General features: G+C 38.9%; 1 protein-coding gene across 1 annotated transcript in view; it reads left to right on the forward strand.

Moving 5' to 3' along the window:
* The first annotated feature begins 8,235 nt into the window (after window positions 1–8,235).
* The window catches only part of TMEM163 (transmembrane protein 163), a 110,066-nt gene continuing 90,691 nt past the window's right edge, over window positions 8,236–27,610 (forward strand). The window contains exons 1-2 of the mRNA XM_030488145.1: window positions 8,236–8,742; window positions 13,804–13,923. Coding sequence (XP_030344005.1) covers window positions 8,592–8,742; window positions 13,804–13,923 — 271 coding nt within the window. The 5' untranslated portion in view covers window positions 8,236–8,591. The remainder of the gene's footprint in view (window positions 8,743–13,803; window positions 13,924–27,610) is intronic.

The raw sequence follows: 27,610 nt of genomic DNA on the forward strand, positions 1-27,610 counted from the left end.
CAATACTGAAAATCTGTGTAGTCTCAATGGTGGGGAGGAAGCTGCCTGCATTACTATATGACTGCCTGTCCCTTGGTTACTTTTGGGCACCATGAAAAGCTTTACAGAAAATTTGAAAAGAGCAGAAATCGAATTTTATCATAACCTGCTTAAATTATATGGCTGATGTCTCCCTCTTTATCTTTGGTTACGGGACAATTTTATTGCAACAGAGGTTCAAAATTTCACAGACATTTCAAATTCCAAACTTCAAATGCCTTTAAATCTGAATTTTACTGGTTGCTTAAAAAGACTTTCAGAGGTGAAGTATGTTTAACACTTTTCATTCTACAGAGAAATGTGCTGCTTCAGTTTCCTAAAGATGCGCCTCTTCCTTGAAAATTAGTTAAATCTAACAGCCATGCGCAACTCTGCATCACTGCTAAATGTAATATATATGTTTTAGTAGGCTTATTAAGCAACTACCCTACCCATCTTCTATAAATTCAGATCAAATAGCATGGATAGAAAAAAGTCAATATTCACAGCATATTTCATCATGCTAGATCGAACAGAGATCTGTTGCCTTTACTACTGCTGCACACAGAGAAAGGCTTGGCTGCAATGGAGTACAAACTTTTGTGTTTGAATTCCACAAAAAAATGGCTTCCATTTCTTCTTACAAGAAGAATGCCGTGAATTATATTATTCACTCTCTTAAAATTACAAAAGAGACTGTCCCTGTCTGTGTTTTTCCCACGGCCCACTGAAATTTTTTACCAAAGAGGATGAGAAACAATGAATATATCACGAGAATAAAGGATGCAGCCACCTATTAAAACTGCTCTATATGTTGTTGATGTTATTTTTGCCTTTCTCAAAAATTAGTATCTGATGAATTTAATCATTTTAGCTACAGCATCTTCCATTAAAATGAAGTATTCAAACTTAAGTGCATGCCAGGACTCAGGAAACTAATTCTACTTCCTTCAGCAAAAAAAAAAAAAAAAAGGCAGAAGCAAAACTAAACAACCAAAGAACATTAAGTGGTTAACAGATTCGACTAGGTACTTAGGAGTTTATGTTCATCAAAACCTGGAAGGGTTAAATGATTTGAAGTGTCAAACATCTGCTTGAGCAGATGTAAAAAAAAAAAAAAACCAACTGGCACATAATGGAATGTGTACAGTTTCCTGATTATGAAGAACATGTTTTTCAAAATATTCATTTTGTCTGGGGCTATCATTCTTTTTTTTCAAACACTTTCTATAATCAACCTAGCTAAATACTCAAGTTGGAATGTGCAGAACCCTACTGACAACTCGGTATAAGAAAAGGATAAGATACTCTTTTCCAACTCACTAAACAATATGGATTAGCTATTTAAAACAACACATAAATATTAATCAAACAACTCACAGCAAAAGTGAGCTGTGGAGTACTTAGTTACCAGGAGAGTAGAAGTAATATAAATCTTACTGCAATAGATCAAGAGAAAAGTCAGTCCCTCAAATACTTCTACATGGTCTTGTGATAAAGGATCAAAATACAGCAAGATACAAAAAAAAAAAAAAATTAAAAAAAATTTACTTTTCTGCTGTTGACACTAACTGCCAAGGAATAAAATATGAACCCAAATCACAAATTACAGTTTAAAATACTGGAAAAGAAAATAGATGCAAGTTGGGTACTGTTCCCCATAAAATCTATTACATCTCTTTTCTGACACAGGCAAATCCCATAAGTAAATGAAACTAGTCCCTTTTCTCATTAAATCCTTACCTTCAAGGTAGGGATTATGACTTAAATTTTTTTTAATGCATAAAATTAAATTTATAAACTATAAATATTTCATAAATGCATGAGTCTAACCTGATTAGGAAACAAAGATGTGTCTACTGTGGCATACAGCCTTCTTAACAAAACTTAGATCTGACATGTGGCAAAAAGCCTTGGTAGACAGGCACAGGAGGAGGAATGGTCATTGGCTTGGCAATAGGAAAAGTGACCCAATCTGTATATTATTATTATTATTATTATTATAGTAGTTTTGTGATTTCTGTAGTTCAATTACTCTTGTGGTTAATCATACAAACCTAATGGAAAATTGCGTATAAATTCTGCAAAGATACAGGAGAAAACATGAAGTTTTGCAAATACATTGGAAGTGTCTGGTCATTAAGATGCTTTTGGATAGGAATTATCATCAAGTAATTGTAAGTCATAGGACAGGTTTATTGTAAAATTATATAGACTTTTGCTTCCTAGAAATTTCCTTTCTTTAAAAGGAAACTGCTTTCTTTCTTTTCTTTGATGCACAAATGAAATCTCAGCTGTTTATGCTTATGCCATCTATTAGGCTATGGTTAGAGTCTCACTGAAAGAAAGACCTCTCCATGTAGCATGGGAAGCAGAAAAGAAAAAAAAAAAGGGAAAAGGAGGAAAATTATTACTTAATAGGTTGCTACGTCTTTAAAATTCAGTTCATTTTCCCTTCCATTCCTCTTCAATACTCATGACTATAAGCAATGAAATAAAGCCACTGTCAAATAATTCAGTTTTACTCAGTTACATAAAAACTGGAAACAAAAAGTCTTCAATGATATGAAGAAATAACACTGTTTGGAATAGGGGCATGTAGTCTTGCATGAGTGCATAATGTTTCTCTGAACAAACTAGTAAGCTTAGTTTTTGTGGGTAAACTTTTGGTTTCCCATATTTACATGGCAATTTTAACTCAAATTAAAACCAGCTTTTTAAATACTTTCAAGATGGAAAGTGCTCACTGTGAAGAATCTTTTTCAAGATCTTCCTCTCACTTTAAAATTACATATTTTGCATTCTATGTTTTTACTCCTCCATAATAAACAATGGAGTTTATTAATGCCTGTGGCTCTTGCTAGCTTTTGCATTCTTTGCAAATATGATCCTGCAAAAACATCATACAGAGGAAGAGTAGGTGCTTATTTGAGGTGTCATCAATTACTTACCAAGGTCACCTCATGCTGTATTCTCTGGGAATCATATTATAGGCACTTTTTCATAGCCTGAAGGAAAAGATACTGAATTATAATATTCTTTTTTCAAAATAACATTCTGATTATTTTTGACCCAAGTTAATATTCAGTTTAAAAATGCCAAGAAGAGAGATGATTTCAATTTAAACTCTATTTAACTCAGTGCAAGAGAAAAATGGTAAATGGCCTTACATACATTGGATTATAATTTAAGCATGTTCTGCAGTTTAAAAATTAATGTAGCATCGTTGCTCTAACATCATCGTTATTGTTTTGTTTTAAATTTAAAAAATAGTGTGACTAATACCGGGCTGAGTGTTATCGAGACCAAGTTAACCTAGTGCAGCAATTCTCATCCTGTTGCCCACTGAATGTGCTGTGGGACTAAAGGTGATCTACAAAACAACAGCTAAATATGTATCTGCCTCTGCCTACATGCCATCGAGTAAGCCAGCAAACGAAACAAAAAAAAAAAGTTATACAACATCCTAAAAATTTAGCCCAATTCATTTGTAAAAGAAAACTATGGCAGCCAATATTGCACAAGATGGTCAAGGGACTATTAAAAGAAAACATTAGGTTCATGAAAAAAGGCTTTGAAATACAGAATCTAGAGGTTTTCATCACTAAAGAGAATTATTTAATCTATTAATTTAGCAAAGGACATGTCTAAATGGCAAAGAATAATCTGAAGTCTCTTACAATCTCATCCACACAACAGGCACAAGCTGTATCTGTAGTGCAAATGATCAGAGTATTTAAATGGCATAAACACTCGAAGGTGTTGCCTTTAGGAATATCAGGACAAATCAATCTCAGACTTTGGTCCTAGAGAAGTAACACTGAAGATTATCTACAGTGATGACCTTTACAGGACTGATGGCTGCCTATCCATTCAGAATTAGATTGGTACTTGGTTTTGGTTTGGATGTATCTCCTGTAAAACTGAATGGGGATGCCATTACCTCCTTCTGTAGTTCCAAGAAAGGCATACTGATAGAAGTAAGAAGCGAGCATTTTCTTCTGAATGTCAGGCATGAGACATCTGATAGGCCGAACTAATAAACCATCCTGGTTTACACTAGCACTCCCTGATACTGCAATACAGTGCCAGAGACAAATACAGTATTTTGTTGCCAGAAAAAGGCAGTTTTGTGTTTAGTATGAAATGCAACCCTGCAAACAAAATGGTGACTGGTGACAGTATAATTATCTTGCTGTTATGCCTCTAAACATAGTAAAAAATAATCACTGGGCCAGCTGATCAACTTTTTACAAATATGCAACAGTGCTCTTAATTTAAGTGCCGCACTTATGATGACGGTCAATGTGGTACATTGACTAGTTAACATCAATGAAATCAAGCATCAGGAGCCTCTGAATGCACCACGGTATTCTGCTAATTCAAGTGAAAACATTCCAGTCAGTAGCACTGAAAAGAAAAGGAAAACCAGAAAGTCCAGAATAGAGGCAGGTCTCATATTTAGAATGACAAATGAACATCTAATACCAACATATCCAAACTTGCTTACAGTGAAAATGGACTTATTTCTATTCCACATAAACTGAAGAGGAATAACAGATGTTCTGCATTCATACAGTGACCACTACCTCACTGATGGATGAGGACCTGTTTCGCCATTGTCGCCCACTGGCTCTACTTTCATTCTACGTGATGCAATAGCACCATATACTTTCTGCCTTTTCGGACCATGCTACTCTTTGCCATTCCATAATGGGTGCTGATGGTGGTGTGGGAATAACATTAAAGTAAAACAAAGGGACTGTAACTTAGGAAAGCAGGCCAACCTACTGCCCAGAGATTGCTTATTACCTCAGGAAAATGTCTACCTTGGAAAAGAATAAAATTATGGACCTAATAGAATTTTCATCAAATGTAATTGAAGTTCTTTCTCTGACTTTGCTGAGAGTTAGGGTGGCCTGGAGGAAGAATCTCAAATCTGATTAATATTTTTCATTTATTCAATAGAAAGAAGGAGGAAGAGCACAAAAAAAGAAAGAAAAGAACCACCACAAGTAACTACAGCTAAATGATACCACAGAAAATACAGGTGAAGAAAAACAAGGTAAGTTCTCTTTGTTATTGCTGGTTGCTGTGGTGCAAGAGACCTCCATCCTTTTTGGAATCACCTTTCTCTGGAAGTCAAAATATTACAGAAATTACAGGCAGTTCCAGCTAAGAACAAAGTTCTGCAAGTGTGTATTAATCTTGCAGCAGCCATAGAGTATGGGATGGCATCAGTCTATTTAGGTTGAATGCAGAGATGTGGCTTTTTTTTTTTTAATGTATTTCAGATAGTCCTTATTCATATCCAACAAAGAGGATTTTGAGGGACCAAGAAATAGAATCACACAGTAATATACCTATTAGGATAAGGCCTTTTTCTCTTCATGGACTTTGCCTGCAGGCTTCCTACACAGGAAGTCCAACAGGGCTGGAAAACAGGATTCATGTCTTTAAAACCCTACCCCTGTATCTTTATCCAAAGTAATATACTTTGAATTAAAGACATGTCATGAGAAATAAGAGGCGATGCTGGAAAGCAGCTTCCAGCTGCTATGATATGGCAATCTTTCTGCTTTTAGTAGCTAGCTTATATGAATAATGGTCGGGTCTGAAAGGCCCTTCATTGTGGATCTGCTTAATGTTTTGAATTTGTATTTACTAAATGCAGAGTATATCCCTTCTCACATGAGGCCATGTTTGAAAGCACTGAAGAGTCATTTAAAGAAACTATAATACTCTTTGCAAGCCTCATATTCTTTGCTATAGACTGAACACTATAGCATTTATACAAATAGAGACAGCTGCAGCCCCTGCCAGACACAGTTTTATGTAAGAATAGCAATGAAGAACAACTAAAAGAAAGAAAAAGGAACATATTAAAGTTTAAAACTTGTGGTTTAATGTTCCTAGTTGCTGTTTTCTTCGAAATCATTAGCAAACCTACCCCTTTCACCCCCTTTTAAAGAAAGGAATTAGGAATCTCCAGGCACTTTACTCTTGGGTTGATTGCTGAAAGATTTAAGAATACACAGTAGCATAGAGAGACTTACAGAAAGGAGATAGTGTCCAATAAGAGTCACTAGTCAATTTTTCATTTATGCAGGGAATAAGAAAGTTCCTTCTGGAATGGATTGGTTACGGACTTATTTTCCTAGAAGAGGACAGAACCTGCAATAATTGCATTCAGGAGCATTCTTCCTATTGCAGCAGTTTCAAGGGACTGTTCATGGCTTGTACTGGAGCATTCTGTGTCCTAAACTGATTCACCAAAGGTTACTGTATGCCTGCCTGGTCCTGAAAAGCAATTTGGCCCCAGTCCCTTGTCTCTGACCAGGTTACAAAACTGGTTCTACTTATTTAAGGGCTTTCACTTCACAAACACGTTTTATGTCATAGACATGGCAATCTATTATTTATGGCAAGTAACAAAAAGTAAGTATTTTCTACTTTTTGTCTCTCACATGCATACACATACAGATCTCTCGTATCTTGCAGGTTCAAGGTTACCAGAGCTTAATAAACAGCCCATAAAGAAAATAACCATATCTGTTTTATGGAGTTACTAGCTTCCAACCCCTCCTAACTCAGCCCAAACCCCCAAACCCCAAGTGAATTCTCAAAAGAACTCACTTGTGTTAGTTTATGCACATGAGAACCTCTTTTGACATTAATATCAAATAGGCACTTCGTAATTTACTACATATTTCATGAGGGAAAAAGAAAATACTTTTGGCATTGCTTGTACTCATATTAATGCCAATCCAACTAGAAGAGCAAGAGCTCTGGGATCATAAAGCAGGGTAGGCTACTAAGGGTGAAGATGAAATTTAGGCGAGAGGCATGAAGACTTCAAAAACATTTCATATAGTAGGTATGGCAGACTATACTCAAAGAAATCATAAAGGTAAAAAGAAAGTACCAATCCCTCACGCCACAACAGCATCTCCATTCCACAAGGCTGCCAGAATGTAAATCAATTTCTAAAACCGTATTTTATATCATTTACCTCAACATTTACTTATATTTACTTAGTTAATGCCTTAAAATACAGCTGAAAAGAATTTGAAGATTAGCATACAACATTAAAAAGCATAAATTAAGACATTTTGGTAGTAATGTTTCACTAATCATTCCCAAATAGGCATTACTAAAGTGCTGAAAAACTTTTAAGGCTGACATCAGCAAGATTCTGACAGTTTATAAAATCGTGTCCTTATGATAGCATAAATATTAATTTCCTGCTGGCATTCCCATACTCCCCAGATTTGCTAATTTCTCAAAAGAGAAAGGCAACGCAATCTTCATGTAAGTTAAACAGGGATAATATCCACACATATCAGCTGAGGAGCTGGGCTGCAATATCTAATTGTCTTTTGATATTTTCCTAGACTCAAGTCAAAATAAAACTTATTTGCATGCTAGTAAACATGCAAATGGGAGACTGTGCTAGCACAGAAAATGCTTTTGTTTATTTGCACCTCTCTGTCTAGTCATTAGAAACCAGTGGAGAAGAAAGCAGCTCTGGCACAGATGTATTTGTAAAATTTTTCACCTTTTTTATGTTTCTGTTCTCCTAATGTTTTGTTTCCCTGCGTTCTTCTGCAGCCCTAGGAGCAGCAGGTGAGCCCTGAACACCAGCAAGTCCCCAGCTCTAATCCCACACTTGAGCGTGAGGTGGCTGTACGTTCTAGGACAGTTTTTAACCTTATACAGGTCGGTAAACCCAACTGTCAGCGTAACAAAAAGTCAGTGCTGAGATGCGTATGTGTAGCAGTTCGGCTCTGATCCTGAAAAACGGCTACAGTGTATGGAGAATGAGCAAATCCCCCAGCAAAGGGGAGGGCTGGGTCTTTACCTGTGTGCGGGGAAGCGAGCTGGACAGGGCCAGCACACGCAGCCCTCAGGAGCGGCGTTTGCCTCTCACTCTGCTGCGCTGGGGCTCCGTGTTTGGACAGTCACTGGACAACTCTTCCCCCTGAGGGACTTGGTGCGGGGAGGAGGGAGAGGGGGAAGGCAAAGCCCACCATGGCGAAGGGAGGCTGACAGGCCTCCCGCTCCCTCGGTTCACCACGGGATGTACCTTAAAGCCCAAGGTCCTGCCGCGCCTTTCGCGGGTTCCTCAGGGGCGAGAAGCCCCTGAGAGCACCTCACCAGAGCCCTTCCCGCCACCTCTCCCGCTCCACCGCCCCCTGGCACGCCGCCCCACCCGGGAACGAACTGCCGCCCGGCCCCGGCCCCCGCCCCACTGCGGAGCCGGGCGCCGCTCCCGCCGCCAGAGGTGCTCCCTGGGGCGGGGAGGGGAAGGGACGAGCAGCGCGGGGAGGCGGCACCGCTCTCCCACCTGCCCTCCCTCCGCCGCCGCCGCCGCCGAGGCTAGTGATGAGGCGGCAGCGGGGAGCGGCTGGCGGAGAGCAGCCGGAGGAGTTTGTTTGCTGCCTGTCCTCGTCTCCCTGATGCTCTGAGCCGGAGTCTCCTCCTCTCCTCGGGCTCGCACCCGGGCTGGATGCTCCGCTCGCTCCTCGCTTCGCTGCCACAGTCGCCAGCCGCTTCCCGCCGCCCCACAAAACATGGAGCCGTCCGCTGCTCCCCTGGACACGACTCCGGACCCCGCCATCGTGCAGCCCCCCGGGGCCAGCCCGCCAGTGCCCCCCCGGGAGCAGCAGGAGCAGCTGCGGATCGGGGACAGCGGGCAGTTTAGCGAGGGGCTAGAGGACAGAGGTGAGCACCTGCCTTCTCGCACGCTGCCCTCCTCCGTGGCGTTACCTCCCCTCCGACCCCAGACGCCTAACACCCGACAGCTTTTCTTGCAACCCTCCCCGCAGCACCCTGGCACCTCGCTCTCCTAGACCCGTGCCCTCCTCCCCGTTCCGCCACAGCAGCACTTTTTGCCTCCTCTTCCTCAACCCTGGCAGCTCCACACCGGATCCTGCCCTCCTAACTGCTCCCCCCAGCCGCTCTGCGCTCGCAGCCGCCTGCCGTGCTCCTCAGCGCCCCGGTCTCCTCCGGACCCCTTTGCTGTTCCCTCGCCACCTGCAGCCCCGGCCTCCCGCAGCGTGAGGGCCTGCAGGCCCCGCTCTCGCCCTGACCCTGCCGCCGGCTCAGCACCCCCCTGGCCGCTTCCCCATAAGCCCACCGCGGGCTCTCGCTTAACACCCGCTCCCGGGCCGCCCTCGAAGCTTTTCCCGTTTTTAGTTCTTGTGCGAGAGAAGCCACCCCACGGTAGCTTTACAGTATTTTTATAAACTCTATTCGTGGCTGCTCCCACCTCGCCCGAAAACTTGGCTGCCTGGCGGGGGAGCGGGTGCCGGCGGGCGGGCGGTGGCACATGGCGTCGCTCCCGCCCCACAGGCGAGGGGAGAGCCGGGGCCGAGGGCGCCGGCAGCAGCGGGAGCCCATGGGGCTCCCGGGAGGGGCAGGCGGTGCCCGGCAGCGTCAGGCGGGGCCGGAGGTCTGCTCGCCGCAGGGGTTACCTGCCGGCGGGGCTGGTGGCAGCCGCCTCCCGCGGCTAACGGGGCGTTTCTGTGGTGGCCGCTGCAGCCCAGCTGGATAGCGAAGTCAGGGCTCTTACCTTACTCCTTGTCTTCCTTCCCCTACCGTGTAATGCACTTCTACATGACTCTTCTTTCTTTTTTCTTCTTTTTTTTTTTTTTTTAATTTTTATTTTATTAGCCTAAATATCTGACCAGGGATGGAAATGGATGCCTGCTTCCAAACCGTGATACTCTTTAATGTGAAGCACACCTATTTCAGATATTTGTTAATAGCATGTGAGGCACTCACCTGCTGCCCATAGAGACAGCTGCCATTTTAACCCTCCCCATTGCCCTGTCCTCCACAACGCCTCCAGGCTTCTCTTCTGCATATTTTGTTTCTATTTTTTATTTCGCATATAGGCTTTACTTAGTCTCTCTGTTGCCATTTCTTCCTTTCTTTTTTTTACTTTCAGCATTTCTCAGTCTTTTTTGTGTTCTTGGTTTTCATCCTATCCTATGTAACCTCTGTATCTCCTGTTCTTTATCTGGTTTTCAAAATGCCTGTGCCTGCTCACCATCCTAGACATGAAGTAGAGAAGTAAAGGGTAAGAGCAGTCACCACCTTCCCTGACAGCTTTCAGTCATGCCTGGCCTGAGGACAGCCCTTTCTCTGGGGGTAGCCTTGTCACTGCCAGTGGCAGAGGACAGACATTGTGACTGATGGCAATTCGAGGCTTCGATTCGATATAAATAATGGGAATCAGGAATTTTGATTATGGTTCAAGCATGGGAGTTTGACTACAGAAATTTGTAATTCGTGCTCAGTATAACAGAGCTGAAGATGAAAGCTGGCCCTTTAGGTATTAAGGGTAATTCCAAAAGGAGAGTGTGTCTGTCATACCTAACCTTACCTCTTTCTAGGAGGGAGTTTAGACTAAAGCTGCTGACTTCATTTCCTTCCCTGCCTTCATGGTCTTTCTATAGCCCTTGCAGTAGCTTTCTTTTAGCCTTTCCTGTAGTCACCAATTCCATTTACCAGGATAATTCCCAGTCATTATAGAGGAAAATCTGGTATGCTTTTTGCAGGTTGTCCCTTTTGAAATTATTACAGTCTGTCCTTTTAGATTGTACTTTTCCTTGTGATCCTTTCCAATGAATCATAGCAGATTCAATTACAGAGCTGATACTTCCATGTTTGCTAAAAATAAAAACTAACCCTAAATTTTGGAACAAGATACTTGCTCTTTAGGAGCCAGATTCAAAACCAGTGATAATTCTGTGGATGGGGTCCTTAAATTAACATCTTAGGTGAACAGTTTTTCTGTTAGCCTTATCTCTTCCACGAATTCTAACTTTGACATTTTAAAATGATCCTTTAGCCAAATAGAAAAGTACTTCTGGTAAGTCAGCATATGGTAAAGAATATCCTAGAATCACTTCACAAATATGCCAAGCTTGTGTTCTGCAACTGTTAGGCAGGTTTTTTCTCCTGATTTTTTTATGGAAAGAAAATCTGTTAATATATGAAGGTATTGAAAGATAAAGTAAAAATCCAGTGGCTTTAACCAGCTCATCATCTTTTCTTTAGCTTAAGGATATTGACGTGTTAAATAAATTAACGGCAATAAAATTACTCAGTTTGTTAATTTCAGGGCGGAGGAATTTTATCAGTAAATACTAGCTTTTTATTTCTGTAGCAACACAGGTCATACTGAAAGATTATCTTTCAGCCTCCTGTGGATGCTTAAAACTTGTTTTCTTATGGTCAGTGGAAAAAAATATGGAGGTTTACCTTGTGAATTGTGTTGTTGTGCATAAATTAATGAGCTGTTGTTGCTTCTAAATAATTTTCATGCTATGGGCTTGGTAGTCATGTTAATGAGTTCGTGTTTTTGTGTGCCGTCCCCTAGGACATGCGTAAGAATATGATCTTTCTCAGGGGTGAAAATCGTAATTACAGAAAAATTACTCGAATTATTCTAGGAAGGAAGGGATCACACCTCTGACAGCTAGAATATGCCAGCCATTTTGAGAGAGAAAGACACACACAGCAGAAGTGGTTCAGTTTTATAAGGATTGCGGTCTGTGTCATACTGGACACGTACTTGACGTGTGAATAGTAATCAGCAGTGCTGCACTAGCTGTGGGACTTATTATTCATTTCCCAATTTAATTAGGATATTATTTGATTTATAAGTATCAACTGTGTATGTTGGACTTCCAAGATAATAGTGAGCTGGAGCCATGAATTACAAGATTTCTTTAAAGAAAGAAATGGATGAGGATGTCTGTCATTCTGGTGTGTGTTTATTTGAGATTTGAAATATTGAGAATCAAAATTGGCTAAGAAAACCTACTTTGCTTTACATTCCAACAAGATTTGAACTGTAATTTAAAATCCTCGGTTTGGGGAGGGGGCAAGAGGGGCGAGGACACAAAATGTAAGATGTATTTTCTCTATGCTTATATGAGCAGAAGTATCTTCTATATTTCAAGATGTATTGTTAATTACCTCATATCATACAGCAATTAAACTTTGCATCATTATGTGTAGTAGCAGAATTTAGGCCAGACATTGGGTAGAGAGAAAAAAATACACAAATGAAAGCAGGCTATGTGAGAAATAGCTGTGCAGTACTATCAGTAAAAGCCTCAAACCTTTCAGAATTGTCATCTGGTAGTTTTCATGTATTAAATAGGCAGAGAACATACATAATAAGAAATAAACATTATTTCACTGTAGGGCCTAGTGCATGCAAGTTTACAAATTCTTTTTCCATTCATGAGGAGGGGAGTGCTTAGCACAAAAGTGAGGTAGTACTTTAATTTTTCGAAAAACACAGTATAAGCATGAAATTCCCCAGAAGCTTTCTGATCAATCATAAAGAAACTCTCTCTGCATTATTGTATTTGAGGTGAAAAAAGCATGAAGAATCTTTCCAAGTCAGTGTGAATCCCACCAATTATGCTAGGATCAAAACCAGTGGCAGAATAAAATCTGGTGGCTCGAATTGTTACCACCCCTGGATGTCTGCCCCTCTGCTGACACATTGCTGCCCCTGAGGCAGAGATGTCTGATTCCCTTCTGTAGGGATTCCAAAACCATTGCAGTTTTCAGCCAGTATATTGCAGTCAGTTGAATTTAATATCTGTTAACATCAATAAACTTGGTTAAACATGTTGTGGGCTCAGAATTATGCCAATAACTAGATCAGGTGTCCCTTCCTTGAAAGTGGCAACAGCCATCAGAGGGAAAACTGGGGAAGGTAAGGATGGTAACGGCTTCAGCTGTTGTGTTTTAATCTGCTGCTGAGTCTGCCAGAGACCCTGTTCTCAATCCTTTGTCTGAGACGTTAGGCCAGCTGCTGAAAGGTTCTATTAAACCAGTGCACCAGTTCAATGCATTCAGTGCAGACAAGTGCCTCTGAAAAGTCATCATCATTTAAGAGGAATCACCCACATTTTCTGAAGTAGTTCATTAAGAAAGTTAAAAGCCATCAGGTGTTCTCTCCAGTTAAGCAGATTTGAGCTGGAACTTGCTGGTGAAAAAGAATGTATGTTTTAAATTAGATGAGTATATTAAGCGCAAAAGAATCTGCATGGGATATGCAGAGGGCAACTGTGTTAAATTCTGGATGCATTTTAAAAGTGGCTTAAGACTGAGAGGATGAAAACCAAACAGTGTTGTTATTTTCTTTATTTTTAACCTGAATAATAAGGACACGATTGGTTCTTCAGTTAGTTTTAGATGGGGATGTATTCCCACCTCACATGAAGGATGTTAAGCTTCAAGAGTTTTCTTCAGCCGTGATAGCTTTGATTCTAAAGTATGCCCCTTTCTACTTGGATGCTCAGTATGTGCAGTATATTCTGTGCATTGGTAGGTTATTTTGCAGAGACTGGTGAGCACAGGTTTTTTTTTCTATGTTAATTATGTTCAGGATCCTGAAGTCCTGAAATGCGTTTAGATCTGACTGTAGGACTGAGCCCTTTCTTGTGTAGATGTACAGATGGAAAATTTAAGTTATGTGAATTTTTGTAACTGCCCTACAATTGCAGTGCTCTTTTCAAGTCGCTGATGTGTGGGTCTTCCTATGTGAAATCAAAACAACATTTGTTTGCTCTCTTTGCTTACTTGTATGTTTCTGGTAGCTTCATTCAATTAACCTTAATAATGTGAGCAGAATTTTATTCTGTATTGATTTTATATGTAATGTAAATGTGTGATCTAGGTCTGAACTAACACAGCTGTGTTTTTAAAAGGAGCAATGTATTGTTCATACCCTCTTTGCTTATTGCTTATCAGGTTTACTAGAAAGCAGTACAAGGCTAAAACCTCATGAAGCTCAAAGCTACAGAAAGAAGGCATTGTGGGTTTCCTGGGTCTCCATTATTGTCACACTGGCTCTTGCAGTGGCTGCTTTCAGTGAGTATTGGGACTGTTTTAAATCTTCACACCTCTTCCTTTTTGTTTTTCTTTTGAACTGCGAGAATTTCTCTTTGTGGAAGCTTTCTCATGTTTTTTCTTCACAGCTGCTAAAGAGGTTTCTCTCTAGACTGCCTGTGCCTGCATGGTGCTTATAAATTAATAAATCTGTTATTTTTTTTCTGCAGAGGATAGGGTTGTTGAAGGTCAGAGAAAGAAACAGGAGATGTTGATTCCTGCTAGCATTTATGCATGTGGAACTGTTCATTTTACAGAGTAGTATAAAAAATCATTGTACAGTAGGTTGCTTTTAACTGAAGAGGTCAAATATGACAAACTTTAATCCACCTGGGATTTGTAGTGGGAATGCTATAATAAAGAATTGTAAGGGAGAAATATATAATTTAGCTGTATTACTTTGACAGATGCCCTAATATAATGCTACTCTGGAGGAGAAATACCAGTTTCTTTTTAAGCCAGTGTTTTTCTTTAAGTTTCAAGACATTTATGTACTTTACACAAAGAATTTGGAAACCACCCCCCCCCCAAAAAACCAAACAAACCCAAACCCTAAAACCGAACCACCTTTACATGGGAAAAAATACATATTTATTTTATTTCAAAACAGGAAAAAATGCTTCATTGTGTGAATAAAGATATATTTCGGTTTAATACAGATTTGTAAAATACAGGCTTTCTATATTGGTCAATTAAGTAACACTGTATTACTGTAAGGACAAAAAGAAACGTGGAATCTGGAACAAAATCTTTGCAATGGCACATTCTCTGTTTAAAAGAATTAAAAAAACCAGAAGTGACTGGATTTATGTCTTTAAATAAAATGAAAGCTCTGTCTAGAAGACATCTAAGATGTCTCAAAACCTCATTCTTCAGCTTGATAAAGACAGACTTACATAATTTTTCTTTTTTTTGAAGCCGCAGCAGCATGTGTTTTATTATTCTAATCTGCAGTATATGACCTGCTGCTGGAAGTTGGTGTCAGCTCCCAGGAGACATTATTAGAATCTGACCAAATGGTCTCTGAAAACTAAATATATATTGCTCGGAGCGATTTATATATAAACACAGGTACAATAACTTGATTCAAAAAGAGGAGAAAAGAGAAGGACCACTTAAAAGCAGAATCTAACACTGTAAAGAATTTGAATGTTAACAAGAAAGCGGGACATCTGAGTTTCCATTTTGATCTGCTTCATGAAAATACACTAGTCTGTCTTTGCTAGTGAAGCAATATAAAAATAAATACTGTGTTACAAAATAACTGTTACCTATTAACAATATAATTTTAGGGAGTATTGAGAAATGGCAAGGTATAATATGGACAACTAAAACAATTTCTTTTAAAAGAGTATTTTAAAAAATTTTGTAAGGTTAGGCTATCTGAAAACTTCTATTCTCTGTTTTCCTTATTTGTGGCACTCTGGTAGTGTTTAGAAATCCTACCAAAACCCCCTGCAGTTAAGGTAGTACCTGCCTGGATATACTGTGACTGCATACTCAACTGGAGAGGGTAGGTACTGAACTGTTGAAATCACCTGTTAGTAGTAGACAATTACATGTTTTTATTATATATCTTGTGGTTTGAATAAACTGGATTTATGAAGCATAAAAGAGGAATCAGCACATAGATGCGTATTAAATCTGTATGGAATCTCTTAACAGACAGTTGACAGTTAACTTGCATGCCACAAAAGTATATTGCCAAGGCTTTTGATATGCTAAGTATTAAAACTTTTTAATCTTTGAGGAAAATACAGTGATTCTTCTAGAGTCACTTTGCTCCCCCATGCAATTTCAGCAGTTCTGCCGTTTATTGTCTCACATTGGCTGCTCTCTTCCTTTGTGCTGTGCTTTTAGCAGTTTCCTCTAGCCAATCTATGAATTGGGAGTCATGCAAGGTGACCAGAGTTTGCTGTGTGTTTGATACAAATGACTAGTTGTCACTTTGGGATGTCTGACACTGCCAGTTCTTTGCAAACGCCTGCTATTTAAAGAATCCTGTTTCAGTTTTACCTCTTGTCTGTAATGGTGAAGTGTTTGCAATACAGCCCTGATGTTCCATTTCGGTGAACAATGAGGACCTGCTGTGCTAATTGTTGGGCTACACTGGCTGTATTCTCACTACTCTTTGAGATTCCCCTATAAATTCTTCCTGTAAAATTCTGTTTTACCCTCTTATGGGCTCCAAGTACTTCTTTGCGAATATATCCTATGGTGCTGCTTTTGCAGCAGCACGTGATCCAGTAAAGATGCTAGGCTGGGGAACTGACATTACTTGATAACTGTAGTTGAAGAAATGGGGGACATGCAAGGTAAGAAATATACCAAGGGGAGTGACACCTGTGGCATGGTCTCTGTGGAGAATGGGGAAGTGATTCATGACCTTCCTTTTCTAACCAAGTGTTTGTAACTAGTCTTCCTTTATTATGATGTGCCCACTCCCTTGAGTGATCCAGCTTGAGCACCATCATTCCTTTCAGTCTGGTTGCTTCCAATGCTATATTTTTCCAGCATTGGAGTAAATTTGGATGGTTTATCTTGACTGGCATGACATGTTTTCTTTTGGTGGGATTATGATGATGCCCCAGCTGAACTCCAATGTTCTTTCACTTGGTAATTTTGAGAGAGATTGAAAAATCTTCTGTTGATCTGAATACATAAAGCTTATCTTATTAGGTAATGATCTGTGGCACATGAGGCGTGAGATCTATTGATCTGAACTCTATGTTTTAGACTTATTATTAAAACCCCTTCTGTATAGTCTATTATAAAGCTGTGTAAATCCAAATTATGATAATACCCATATAGATGTCATATATTAGTTCTGTAACAGGTGCATGGTATGTATTCTCTTTGGGATGTTTTGTGGTCTGAAATACTGAAACACAGAATGAAATGCTGATGAATGCATCAAAAGATGTTTGGTCTCTGGGTTTGGAAAGCTAAACTAGGATAGGCTGGATATGGAAGAGAGTGGCTGCTTAAGGCGTAATGAAATTGTTATCTTTCATTCCCTAATATTGAGAAGCAGGACTTAGGTCATAAAATCAGGTTTTTCTTTTAGCCGAAAGAACAGATCTCTTAGTATCAGGTACTTAATATACTTAATTTTACAGAAATGCTGTACTTGTAAAAGACCATTTGGAAGTTTCAGCTGCTGTCTCCAAACACAGATCCTGTACTGTGTGGTAATCGTCATGTTCTCATAGGCTTTGACTGCTCTCCAGTGTTGCTCTCCAGAATATAGTTGCACAAGCCATCAGTAAAATTCTTACAGGCTTAAATTTGTAAAGTCCTTGAGGTCAGTAGAGCCCTATGGTATTGTCTTTAGTGGCTGAAAGTTAAGAATCTCTTAGAATCAGTTATATGGGTTCTGACATTTGTGGTTTTGTGCAATACTTTTATGGTCAGATACTGAACAATGCCTGATGACGCTGCCCCATCCCTGGAAGTGTTCAAGGCCAGGTTGGACAGGGCTTTGAGGAACCCGGTCTAGTGGAAGGTGTCCCTGCTCATGGCAGGGGGGCAGGAACCAGATGATCTTTAAGGTCTCTTTGAACCCTAACCATTCTATGAATAAGTTCATTTCAGTTTTCATTTCGATGCTGCCTGAAATGTGCATGCTTGTAGAATTCTCATCAGAAGTGGATTTACATTATTATAAATATATAGCCGCAAATGGATACGATAAAAATTACTAAAATGAACATTAATTTATTCCTTAGCACCCCAAGTAAGTACAGTCGGTTCTGCTTTACATTAATATGTATGTGTATGTGTTGTATAAGGCCGCAATCTAAATAATTTCATAATAACTCTAACTTCCTTTTATAGGTGCAGTATTGTAGGTTCATACTGAGCCTAGTTTCAGAATGGTAATAGAGGACAAGGGCGTATTACAGGTGGAATAGAACTTTTGTGTTTGGAAACTCATTATTCTTAGTTTCTTGACATTTATGTTACCAAACATAACTTTGAAAAATATACGAATACAGCTTTTGCTGTGATAGTTTATTTCTGCTGAAGCAGCTAATCTCTGATAATTTATTGTCAAAGCAGAAAACAAACTCTCATTCTATGTGGTATTTCTTGTCCAGCATAGACTTGTGATTCACAGAAAGTAGCCTGTTCATTCATCTTCCTGATTTGATTAGCTAAAATTGTTTCACAGTGAATGGAGTAGTCATATCAATATATCAAAACAATCTATAGACCAAATTCTGCCCTAAAAGCTCCCTTTGTAGTTGGAGATTGAGTAAAGATTTAGAATGTATGCCTTTGTAAATGTAAGCTTTGTTAAGGGCTTTCATGAGGCAGCCGTCGAGATGGGACTTGCAGACAGCCTGTCCCAGTGTGGTCAGAGCACGCCTGAATAGGCCCTGCACGCTAATGCATCACAGGAAGACTTGATGTGGGGCTATTTGCAAATGGTGGGGAAATTGCAGGCAGGTTGTTAAATCTGTCCTCATGGTTGCTTTAGAGATCACTTCTTTTAGATCATCACAGACATATTTAAGGGTTTATCTTTGTAGAAATAACTGAAAACTTGAGTGCAACAATAGGTCTGTGATTTGAGGTCCTGTCCTGGTGTTTAGACTGGTGTACTAAATATGTGCTGTTATTTTGAGAAAGTGAATTCTATTAATCTGTGTAGTATCTTAGATAGAAACTTGGTTGATATAATTCTGTAAGTGGGACTATTTTACAGGATTAGCTGTTGGCCCATGGAGAAGATAATACAGGTAAATGCAAAACCACTGATATTCTGATTTTTGTATACAAAATAATTTGTGTTTCAGAATAAATTACTGAAAAATGATTTACTAAAGTGAGCTTCCACATACTGGGATTAGAGAGGCGTTTTGCACTGCAAATGGAGTTAGATGGGACAAACATTGAGCAGTTGAAGGTGTTATCCTCTGGATGCTCAGATGTGGATGTATTGTTTTAATCTGTCGGTCCTTGTCTCAGGAATTCTACTCAGACAAGTGAGTTGGGTAGTGACTATATTAATTTATTGATGAATATATCGTTTTCCCAGTGACCCATTCCTATTTTTTCTTGAAAAATTAAATATATGTGGCTTTCCCTTTTGTTTGCACAGTTCTTACAAGACCTTGAGCTCAGCTGTGAGTAATACTACTAATAAAAAATGTAGGTGAAGGTTCATGGTTCTGAGGCACTTTAGTTTGGATATCCAATTCAGCATTCTTCAGAGGTCATTGAATTTCAGATAAATGATGGTCATTCAGAACTCAGGCCTGGTTTAGAGTGTCTCAGCTGGGTACCTAGACAGAGTTTGCTAGGATCACTGACCACATGAAAAGTCCTGGTATTTGTGTTTCCTCTTCCAGGAGCTATAAAGGATTGTGTTTCCAACTCATGAAGACCAGACAGGTGTGGGGTTTTTTTGGTTTGTTTTTTTTCTTTCCTTTTTTTTTTTTTTCAGTAGAGCACATTACATTTATTTGGAAAGTTACATTTCAAATCACAATACCATTCAGACACTAAAAACCAAGTAAAGGCTAAATACAGAATAAAACTGCTGTGCGATAGTATGCAGATCCCTCATTTTGCATATTTCTCAGGGCATTTAATTACATCAGTTACAAAAAGACAGATGCTTCAGGGCTGTAGTCTCACAGAAGTGCTAATGAAATATAGAACTTAAATTCCCAAGGTAGAGTTCTGATATTGGTGACACTTGTGCAACCCTATTGTTCTGCTTATAGTTGAATCACTACAGTCAAAACCAGAGTGTGGTCCTAACCATGTTATACGGTAAGATCTGAAGGACAAATTCATCAGCACATTGCCTGTGCAAAAGAGCCTATTGTGTAGGTCAGCCTGTACTTAGTAACAGCAAAATGTAATTTCTATTCACTGGATATGAAATGAGAGGCCAGTAAGTGCCTGTCTTTTTTTAGGCATACAAAACTCTAAGTGACTTTCTTGGGAGGAGAAAATAGCATATGGATGTCAAGTTCAAGACTGATAGCTGTTGAACAGAAGTATAGGTCTAAAATCTGCAGTGCTTCACACATCATGAAATCTTTTTCTTAGTTGGCAGGCAAAATGATGATAGAAGTCTGTGAAATCTAGAACAGGCTATATAATGATCTCTGTCTATGTATTTGAACAGTAAACAGTTTAAAAAATTGTTGCTGTAGTGGAAGTATATTTAAACAACGGTGTGTTTGCTTAAATGCTAACCTTTAAAACATACAAACCTGTTGTATTTTTGTATTAGAAAACTGCGATTTAATTATTCCTTGTGCTACGTACTGATTTGTTTCTCATGAGAGAAGATCATCCCAAAGAATTTTGAAATGAAAACAGAATGCTGCTGTTGAGGGAAAACTAGCACTATAACATCATTTCTTGAAGAATAGGGAACACACAAGAATGTTAAGTCTAGGCTATTTAATGTAAAAAGCATAATCTCAGTTCTTTATTTTATTTTATTTTTCCTTTCTGAGATTGTGGGGGTTTTTTGTGCAAGAGTCTGAAATAAGCCTGTGTGATATCTAGACCAGTAAGAACAGTAACATTTTTAAAATGACTTAACATTTATATTATGTAATTTATACCATATAAATATATTTATTGTATAGCGGGAGATTTTAGACGCTCAAAATTCGGTCTTCAGTTTTACCATCAGATCTCTGCTAGGATTCCATTAAAGGAAACTTTGTGTGTGATGATTCAGAGGTTCCAACTATGAGAATATGGTTGTGTAGCAAAGTATGATAAACAAATAAGTAAGGTAAATAACTAGGCAGTGTGAAGTAATTGGGCTGGTGTCATGGATCCTACTCATATCCCTGAGAGAATTATACTGTACTATTAGAGGTAGGCATGGGTAGAGGGTGAAATTTGCGTATGGAAAAAGAACTGAACACTTAATGGGGGGGGTTTTAGGCACACCACTTGGCGATAAGTGAGTGGTGTGGGAATGATGTTCTCTACAGGTGGATGAAAAATGTGTATGTTGGCTAAAAACAGACAAAAATAGTTAGGAAATGAGGTAATATTAGGTTTATTACATGTGATGGGTATTAACTGTTGTCCATAAAAAACTGTTTAGCTTTTTCGCATGAAATTGAATTTAAAAGATCCTCTAGTACAAGTCTAAATTGCTGCTCTTGCCTTTTTTGAAGTATCACATAGGTAAGAGTTTGTACCTCTGCCCTTTGAAGGAACATCACTGCAGGCTTGAAAGTTAAATGTATTTTCGATCAATCACTGTAGTATCGTTTCCACAAAATAGTACCTCAGCAGCTGCAGGCTTACTTCTTGTGCAAAAGCATGAAATGTGTTAACAGATTCTTTACAAATGCCGGGTATACCAGTAGAATTTGATTTTTCATAGCTCATGAGATATTTTCTCTGCTCTCTCAACTAAAAAATGTGCTGCTTTGCTTATCGGTAAAGATGGACTTGTAATTCTTTCTATCTGGAGCTGAAAATCAAGATTAATGGAAGAAAATGGATGTTTAGTATTCATTGTACAGTATCACTTTATTGTTTGAAGTTTGTGAGGTTGCAAAGCACTACTGAGTTAAAATAGACTTCTCGGGCAGCAGTGAAAGTGTTCAAAATTGAAGCAGTTTTCTTTGCCTTAGATTTTCTTTACTTCTGCCAGAATTTTTAAAGCATTCATGTGCTTTAACTTAGTTAGCAATGAAATGTAAACAACAAAATATGAACTTGTACCTGATTTAAGTTTGGTTTTTTTTAATAACATTTGTAACTTCTGCTTTACTGTGGAGGTTGATAATGATTGGTGTTTACTTCTTGGTATTTATTCTCTGTGATTTTTCAGCAAGTGTTTCACTGACAGTCAAAGCTTGTTAGATTTTAATATTTTTCATATGTCATTTATTATTTGTAGATGACTCATCTTGTATTGGTATGCCTGCACTGTAGGAGACTTAGTAACAGTAAAATAATCACATAAATAGTACCTGCTTCTTTACAGAGCAATATAGCTCCCAGCAGTCGAACATACTGTTGATTGGCTGACACATGTGCTTCCCTGTTGCCCACTCTGGTGTGTGTGTGGTTTGATCAACCTGTTATTGTACCTTACTTAAAATATTAGACAAATATTATAAAATTAAAAAAGTAAAAATACTGTGGGGTTGGGTTGTTTGGTGGAGTATTTTTTGGTGTGTGAGGGGACAATACTTGGATGGTAAGGGTCTGCAGTTGTTTTGGTCTCTGGTTTGCATTTATAGATTTTGATATCCTGTCAAGCAACTGTAGTGTCAGTTGGTCAGGTCTTTCAGGTTGAAAGACTAGTAAAATTTGGTACGTTGTGTTAAGAGGATAGTACAATCCGGTCAGATCAGTTTTGCTCAAGTAAGGATTATTTTAAGTCTTTGGTAAAGATTGAAACAAGAAGTCTGGAGGTTGGGGAATCCAAGGTAAGTTCTAATAGATGTTAACCTTAATTTGCAAACCAGCTTTTTTCAGTAAAGCCATTAAGAGCTCCAAAGTATCTCTTCTGACTTTCATGTATGACCCATTACCATTCCTTTTTCTCTGGATGTGCAGAAAAAGGGACAGATTAAGTTTCGCTTCAGAGTTAGAAGAATGAGATTAGTCAGTGCTTAGTCAAAGAAGAGTGACCAGAAATAACCAACTGGTATTTTTGCTAGACAGAGAAACTGCAGAGGAAGGGGGGTAGTCTGACAAATACTATAAAAATAGTTAGACAAGAGGCATCTGCCTTTCAGGAACTGCTGCAGACTTGCACTGCAAACTCTGCCTTTCTGGAGAGGTCTCTGGGCCATTTTCATGCTAGGTGTGATGCTGAGAACATGAGTAAGATCTACTGCAGAACAGAATCCTCAGCTGAATCCTAAATGAAGATTTCTCATCAGATATGAAGACTATTTATCTTCTGCTGTTAAAGATTCTGCATCAAGGAACCATTAAGTATAATGTATCTTTTCAATATATCAAGGTGAAGAAAATGCATCTCTAGGTGCATTGTCTTCAGGTCGTGTTTTTTAATGAAAAATTTCAATGGCCAAAGAGTGACAGTTATTTCCCCAGGCTCTGAAAAGAAAAATCTAAAATTTTAGAAGAAAGATTTATTATCATTCAGTGGGAGATTTAATAGAATGGAAATGCAGCCTGCAGTGTCAGCTAGGATGTGTAGCTGGGGAAAAGTAGCTCCATGCATTCCCATTCTGGTAGGCCTGATAGACAGGTTAAGGTGTACTCGAAATGCCAAAGTCCAAATTGGAAAGGAGTTCCTTAGAAATAGTATTTTGTGGAAGCCACCTAACTTACATTGCCTTGATGAAAAGAATGAATTGTGATCCTTCCATGATAAGAACACTTCTTCAAAGCTACAGATGACTTCACATATTTAGTAACAGGTTTGTGCTGTTTGGAACAGTTACATTCATGTTTAGTGTGAGTTGAGTTAATCCTAGAAAAACATTTCCCACAGTTCCTATGGAAAACATAGGGCAGAGCCAAGTAAGCAGCATCGTGGAAGCTAGTGATGAAACTGGTAGTGATTGCAGTGGTGGCAGATCACTTCCTAACTACATGGCTAAGGACTTATGAGAACACTGCTAAACAGCGCAAGAAAAAGTAAGACAGCCCATGCTATCTTTGTTTTATGTTGATCAGTTTGTATGTGTGTGTGTGCTGCTACAGATACAGAAAGGCAGATGAGAGTCATCAGTCTTAGCTTGTTGTTTTGTAAAAGAGTGAATGAGGGCTATATGTATGCCTGGAGGATTATTGTCTACCTCCTGGCTTGATAGGCATCACTATTCTCTGACTTGCTGCTGCAGCTAATGTATATGAGACTATAATGTCTAACTATGTGGAACTAACGGTACCCAAAAGAGCCAATTCATTTGCTTGTCTTTGTGGCACATTAGAAACTAATGATAAACTGCGTCTCCTTTTTATTTAGCATGACTTGATATTTCTGTGTGTAATTAGCTGCAACAAGAAAATGAGAGATTGTTTAACAGTTCTCTCTCTAGCCATGAAAAAAATAGGTCAGCAAATTAATTTGTACAGATTGTTAGTTAAGGAGGTAAAATTCATAGCTGTGTGCCTTTTACCATATGAGTTCTGACTGTGGGGAAACCTGTAGTTACTGCCTGTGCATGTGTAAAAAAAAAAAAAAAGAAACCCAAAACAGCCCAACAAAACCAAACAAAACCCAAACCCAACAAAACCCAAACAAACAACCCAACCCAAACCAAAACAACAACAACAAAAAAATCTGACATTGAGATGTGGGCAGCAAAATGATCCAGTTTTGTTATTTTGAATTCTGGTGAACACTTGAGCAAACCCTACTCAAAGGGAGATTTCCTGTTACTCTCCCACTAAGAGATACTCATTGGATTACCGTTTGTACATTTCCCTGCTGAGAAGCATCTGGTGGATTAAAGCAAAACTTGGATTTAAGGGATAGCATTGCAAATAATGTTTAATGGCTTATGGAATTTTTAGTCTTGAAATCTTCTTCTAAATTCACTTGAAGTAATTTATAGAGACAGATCTTCAGTTGGAGTACATAGATTTGTAGACTTCTGTGGATTATTTCAATTTGAAACAGATCAGCATCTGGCCCTAAAGCTTATGGCAAATGATAGGGTGAACTTACACTAGGGGAGGTGTTTTCAGACTTAAATTTCCTTTCAACATTTTCTTGGGTGTTTGGTTGTGTGGTTTTTTTTTTTTTTTTTTTTTTTTTTTTTTTTTTTTTTTTTTTTTGTGATAGTAATCCTTGTTTTGTCTCTCATTTTTGTGAGATATTTGCTTAAGGCAGCCTGTTTAAACTTCCACATGTGTCTTTAAATGCTGAGGAAAAAAGATGAATTAACGCTAACTCAGATCCTGGTAGGTTCACAGAGGCCAGGCCAAGAATTTGCTCCAGGGACTATTCTAATTCTGGGCATAGGCCAAACTTTCTCTGTAGCCTTGAGAAAATTAATTTACTGCCGTAAGCTTGTTCTCCATCTGCACACATTAGGTTTTGATACCTGAAAAAGTAACTGAATTTTCTGTCCCCCAGAATGGAGTGTTTTGCTGTATAGTAGTTGGCATGTTTATGTGTATCCTAAGTCTTCTGTGGTGACAACATGCTCTGAATTTTTCTATGTATAGTTCTAGTCAGGTATTGCAGGATGCTTTGTCTTGGCACTAGACCTACTGATTTGTGGGATAATTTCCATGTTATTGTGGTTTACCTTGTGAAAACTATTTCAAAGGCACAGAATTTTTAATGCTGTAATGCTTGTGATTGAATGTGTTGACATGTATTGACTTCTTGTTGCCTAGGCAGTGGTAACTTTACAGTTGAGTGAGGTGTTTTGGATTGGGGGTTTTTGAGGAACGTGGTATTACTCTTTTTTGTACTTTGGTGATGCAGTTAGCCTACTGCTGCTGACCTAGAACAGAGTAAAGCTCCTGCTAAACGATTAGAAGGACAGGATTGTGCAGTTGTGTGTGGCCATGGCTGTTGGTGAAATAGCTTCAACTTGTGCCTCTGAAGGTTCATGATGTATTTATGGACTTAGATCTTTATTTATTTGTTTCTTATTTTCCCCCTTTCATAGATGGTAAAAGTAAATGCTTTTAGCATTTGTTTTTCAGTGCTGGGAAACTTGTATTTCTTATAGTTCTTGAGTAACCATTTTCATTGGTCAGGTAGATGTTGAAAGGAACTTTTACAACTTAAAACTGCTGTCTAATGAGGACCACTAAGAAATAAAAAAGATAGAATGCTAGGAAATAACCTGCCTCGAATTCTAAGTGCGTGAAGTTTCTGAGATCAAGGAAGAGATCCTTATGGAGGATGGCAGTTTAAAAAATTTTAAAGTGTCTTTGAGCAGCAAGTAAGATGGTTTTAGCCATTGACAATTGCCAGGAACGCATTAGGGAGGCCTTGACTTTCAAGAAAGAACCTATTTTTTTAGCTGTATGTTTGACCTGATGTTCAGTGCAAATTTTCATGTCAGCACAAGTCTGATGTTATTTTTGCAGGGCTATTCTAGGTTTGTTGCACGTACTTTTACTTTTTTTTGGGAAACACTGAGCCTGAGGTTTTGAAAATAGAAGGTTTTTGTAACAAAGCTCAGCAGTCTACAGTGCAAAAGTAAGGTTTAAAGCTGCATCAAAAGTGCAGTTGGATTCCATGAGGTTACCAAGTGTTTTATGTTTTCTCCTTTATTCTTTTCTTCTTAACTTTATTTTTTTCTCTCCAGGAGATGAACAGGCATTTGGGGTTTGGCTGGCTCAGGTCAAAACCAGGCAAAACTAAGTTAAGTTAAAAAAATCCCTAGGTAAGTTACGTCTTTCACGGAATATATATAGACAGATTGGTCACAGCATGTATTACTCTGTAAGAATCTGCTGATAATTTGCAACTGAGCTGTGAATATTTTTCAGGGTGTGACACAAGGAAGTGAAACGGAAGTCTAACGAGTCAGATAAGCTACAGCATGTATGTCCCTAAAGATTGCCGTGGTGTTAGAGGATGTATCCCTAATCCTTGTAGCTGAAAAACTAAGCAAGAATCCATTTATGCAGGATAAGGAAGTCTACCAATGTGAACATTGATACTGTCAACCAGAATGGTGTCCCTGGCAGTTTTCTTAAGTGGCTGAAAGTTTGTATCCACCTATTTTAGAATGGAGAAGACAGTCTTGCCAGGTTGTCTTAGAACCATGATAAACAACTTTCTGCATATAAAGTTTCACTTTATATCTTCTCCTGGTGTGTTTAGAGTTCACTATGAAAGAAGTGCTGCTTTGCAGTGCTTATTAGGCCCACTGGTAATTTGTTGCTCTTGCTATGTACTATGTGCATTTTCTGCACAGGCTTCCTGCTGTGATGCAGTTTTCTGGTGAGCAGAAAAAACCTTGCTAAATTTTGCACTTGCAAAAAGCAAGCCAAAATAATATGCAAACTTGCATAGTACAGGAAAAAAGGTTTGTTAACTATGGTACTGATTTAAACAAAACAATACTGTGTTAAGTTTGTTTAGTGATAAGCACTGTCTCAACTTCTAATGACATCAATTTTTTGGAATCAAATTTGTATCACTTATTCAGTGTACAAGGTACATGTTTCTGTGCTGATATATTCTTTTTTGAGCCTGTTATGCTTGTCATTTCAATGCCTGGCATGGAGAGGGAGATGATTTGAGGAAGAGCTGCAAAAGAATTGTTGTCTTGATTAATCTTTACAGCTGTTGCAGCCTCATATGGCATAGTCATCATTGGGGGATGTGAATGGGAGTTAGGGAAGACATACGGAGGACTTCTTAGGGGTGGAAGATTATGTGCTAACAGTGAATCTGCTGGATCTATAGGTCAGTCCTGAGAAGGTTTCGGTGTCTTGTGTGTCACAAATAGTGGTTGTCAAGTCTTTGAAACAAACTTTGTTTACAGAGCTGCTTTCAGTCCCAGTGTCTTCATTGTTCTCATGTACACTGGCAATGCTTGGTGTCCCTGGCATGAGGAAGAGCCAAAGGCTTGCCTAGTTATCATATGGGCAGATGACTTGAGTGCTTTTAACTTGAGGGTTTTTTTTTTTTTTTTTATTTTTGCTTTCCCCTTGTGTAGTCTTGGTTTTACTGTGGTATCGCACAGAGGTGAGTACAGTCAGCTTTTCTCTA

Source organism: Strigops habroptila, chromosome 5, assembly GCF_004027225.2.
Source record: "Strigops habroptila isolate Jane chromosome 5, bStrHab1.2.pri, whole genome shotgun sequence".
Classification (NCBI taxonomy): Eukaryota; Metazoa; Chordata; class Aves; order Psittaciformes; family Psittacidae; genus Strigops; species Strigops habroptila.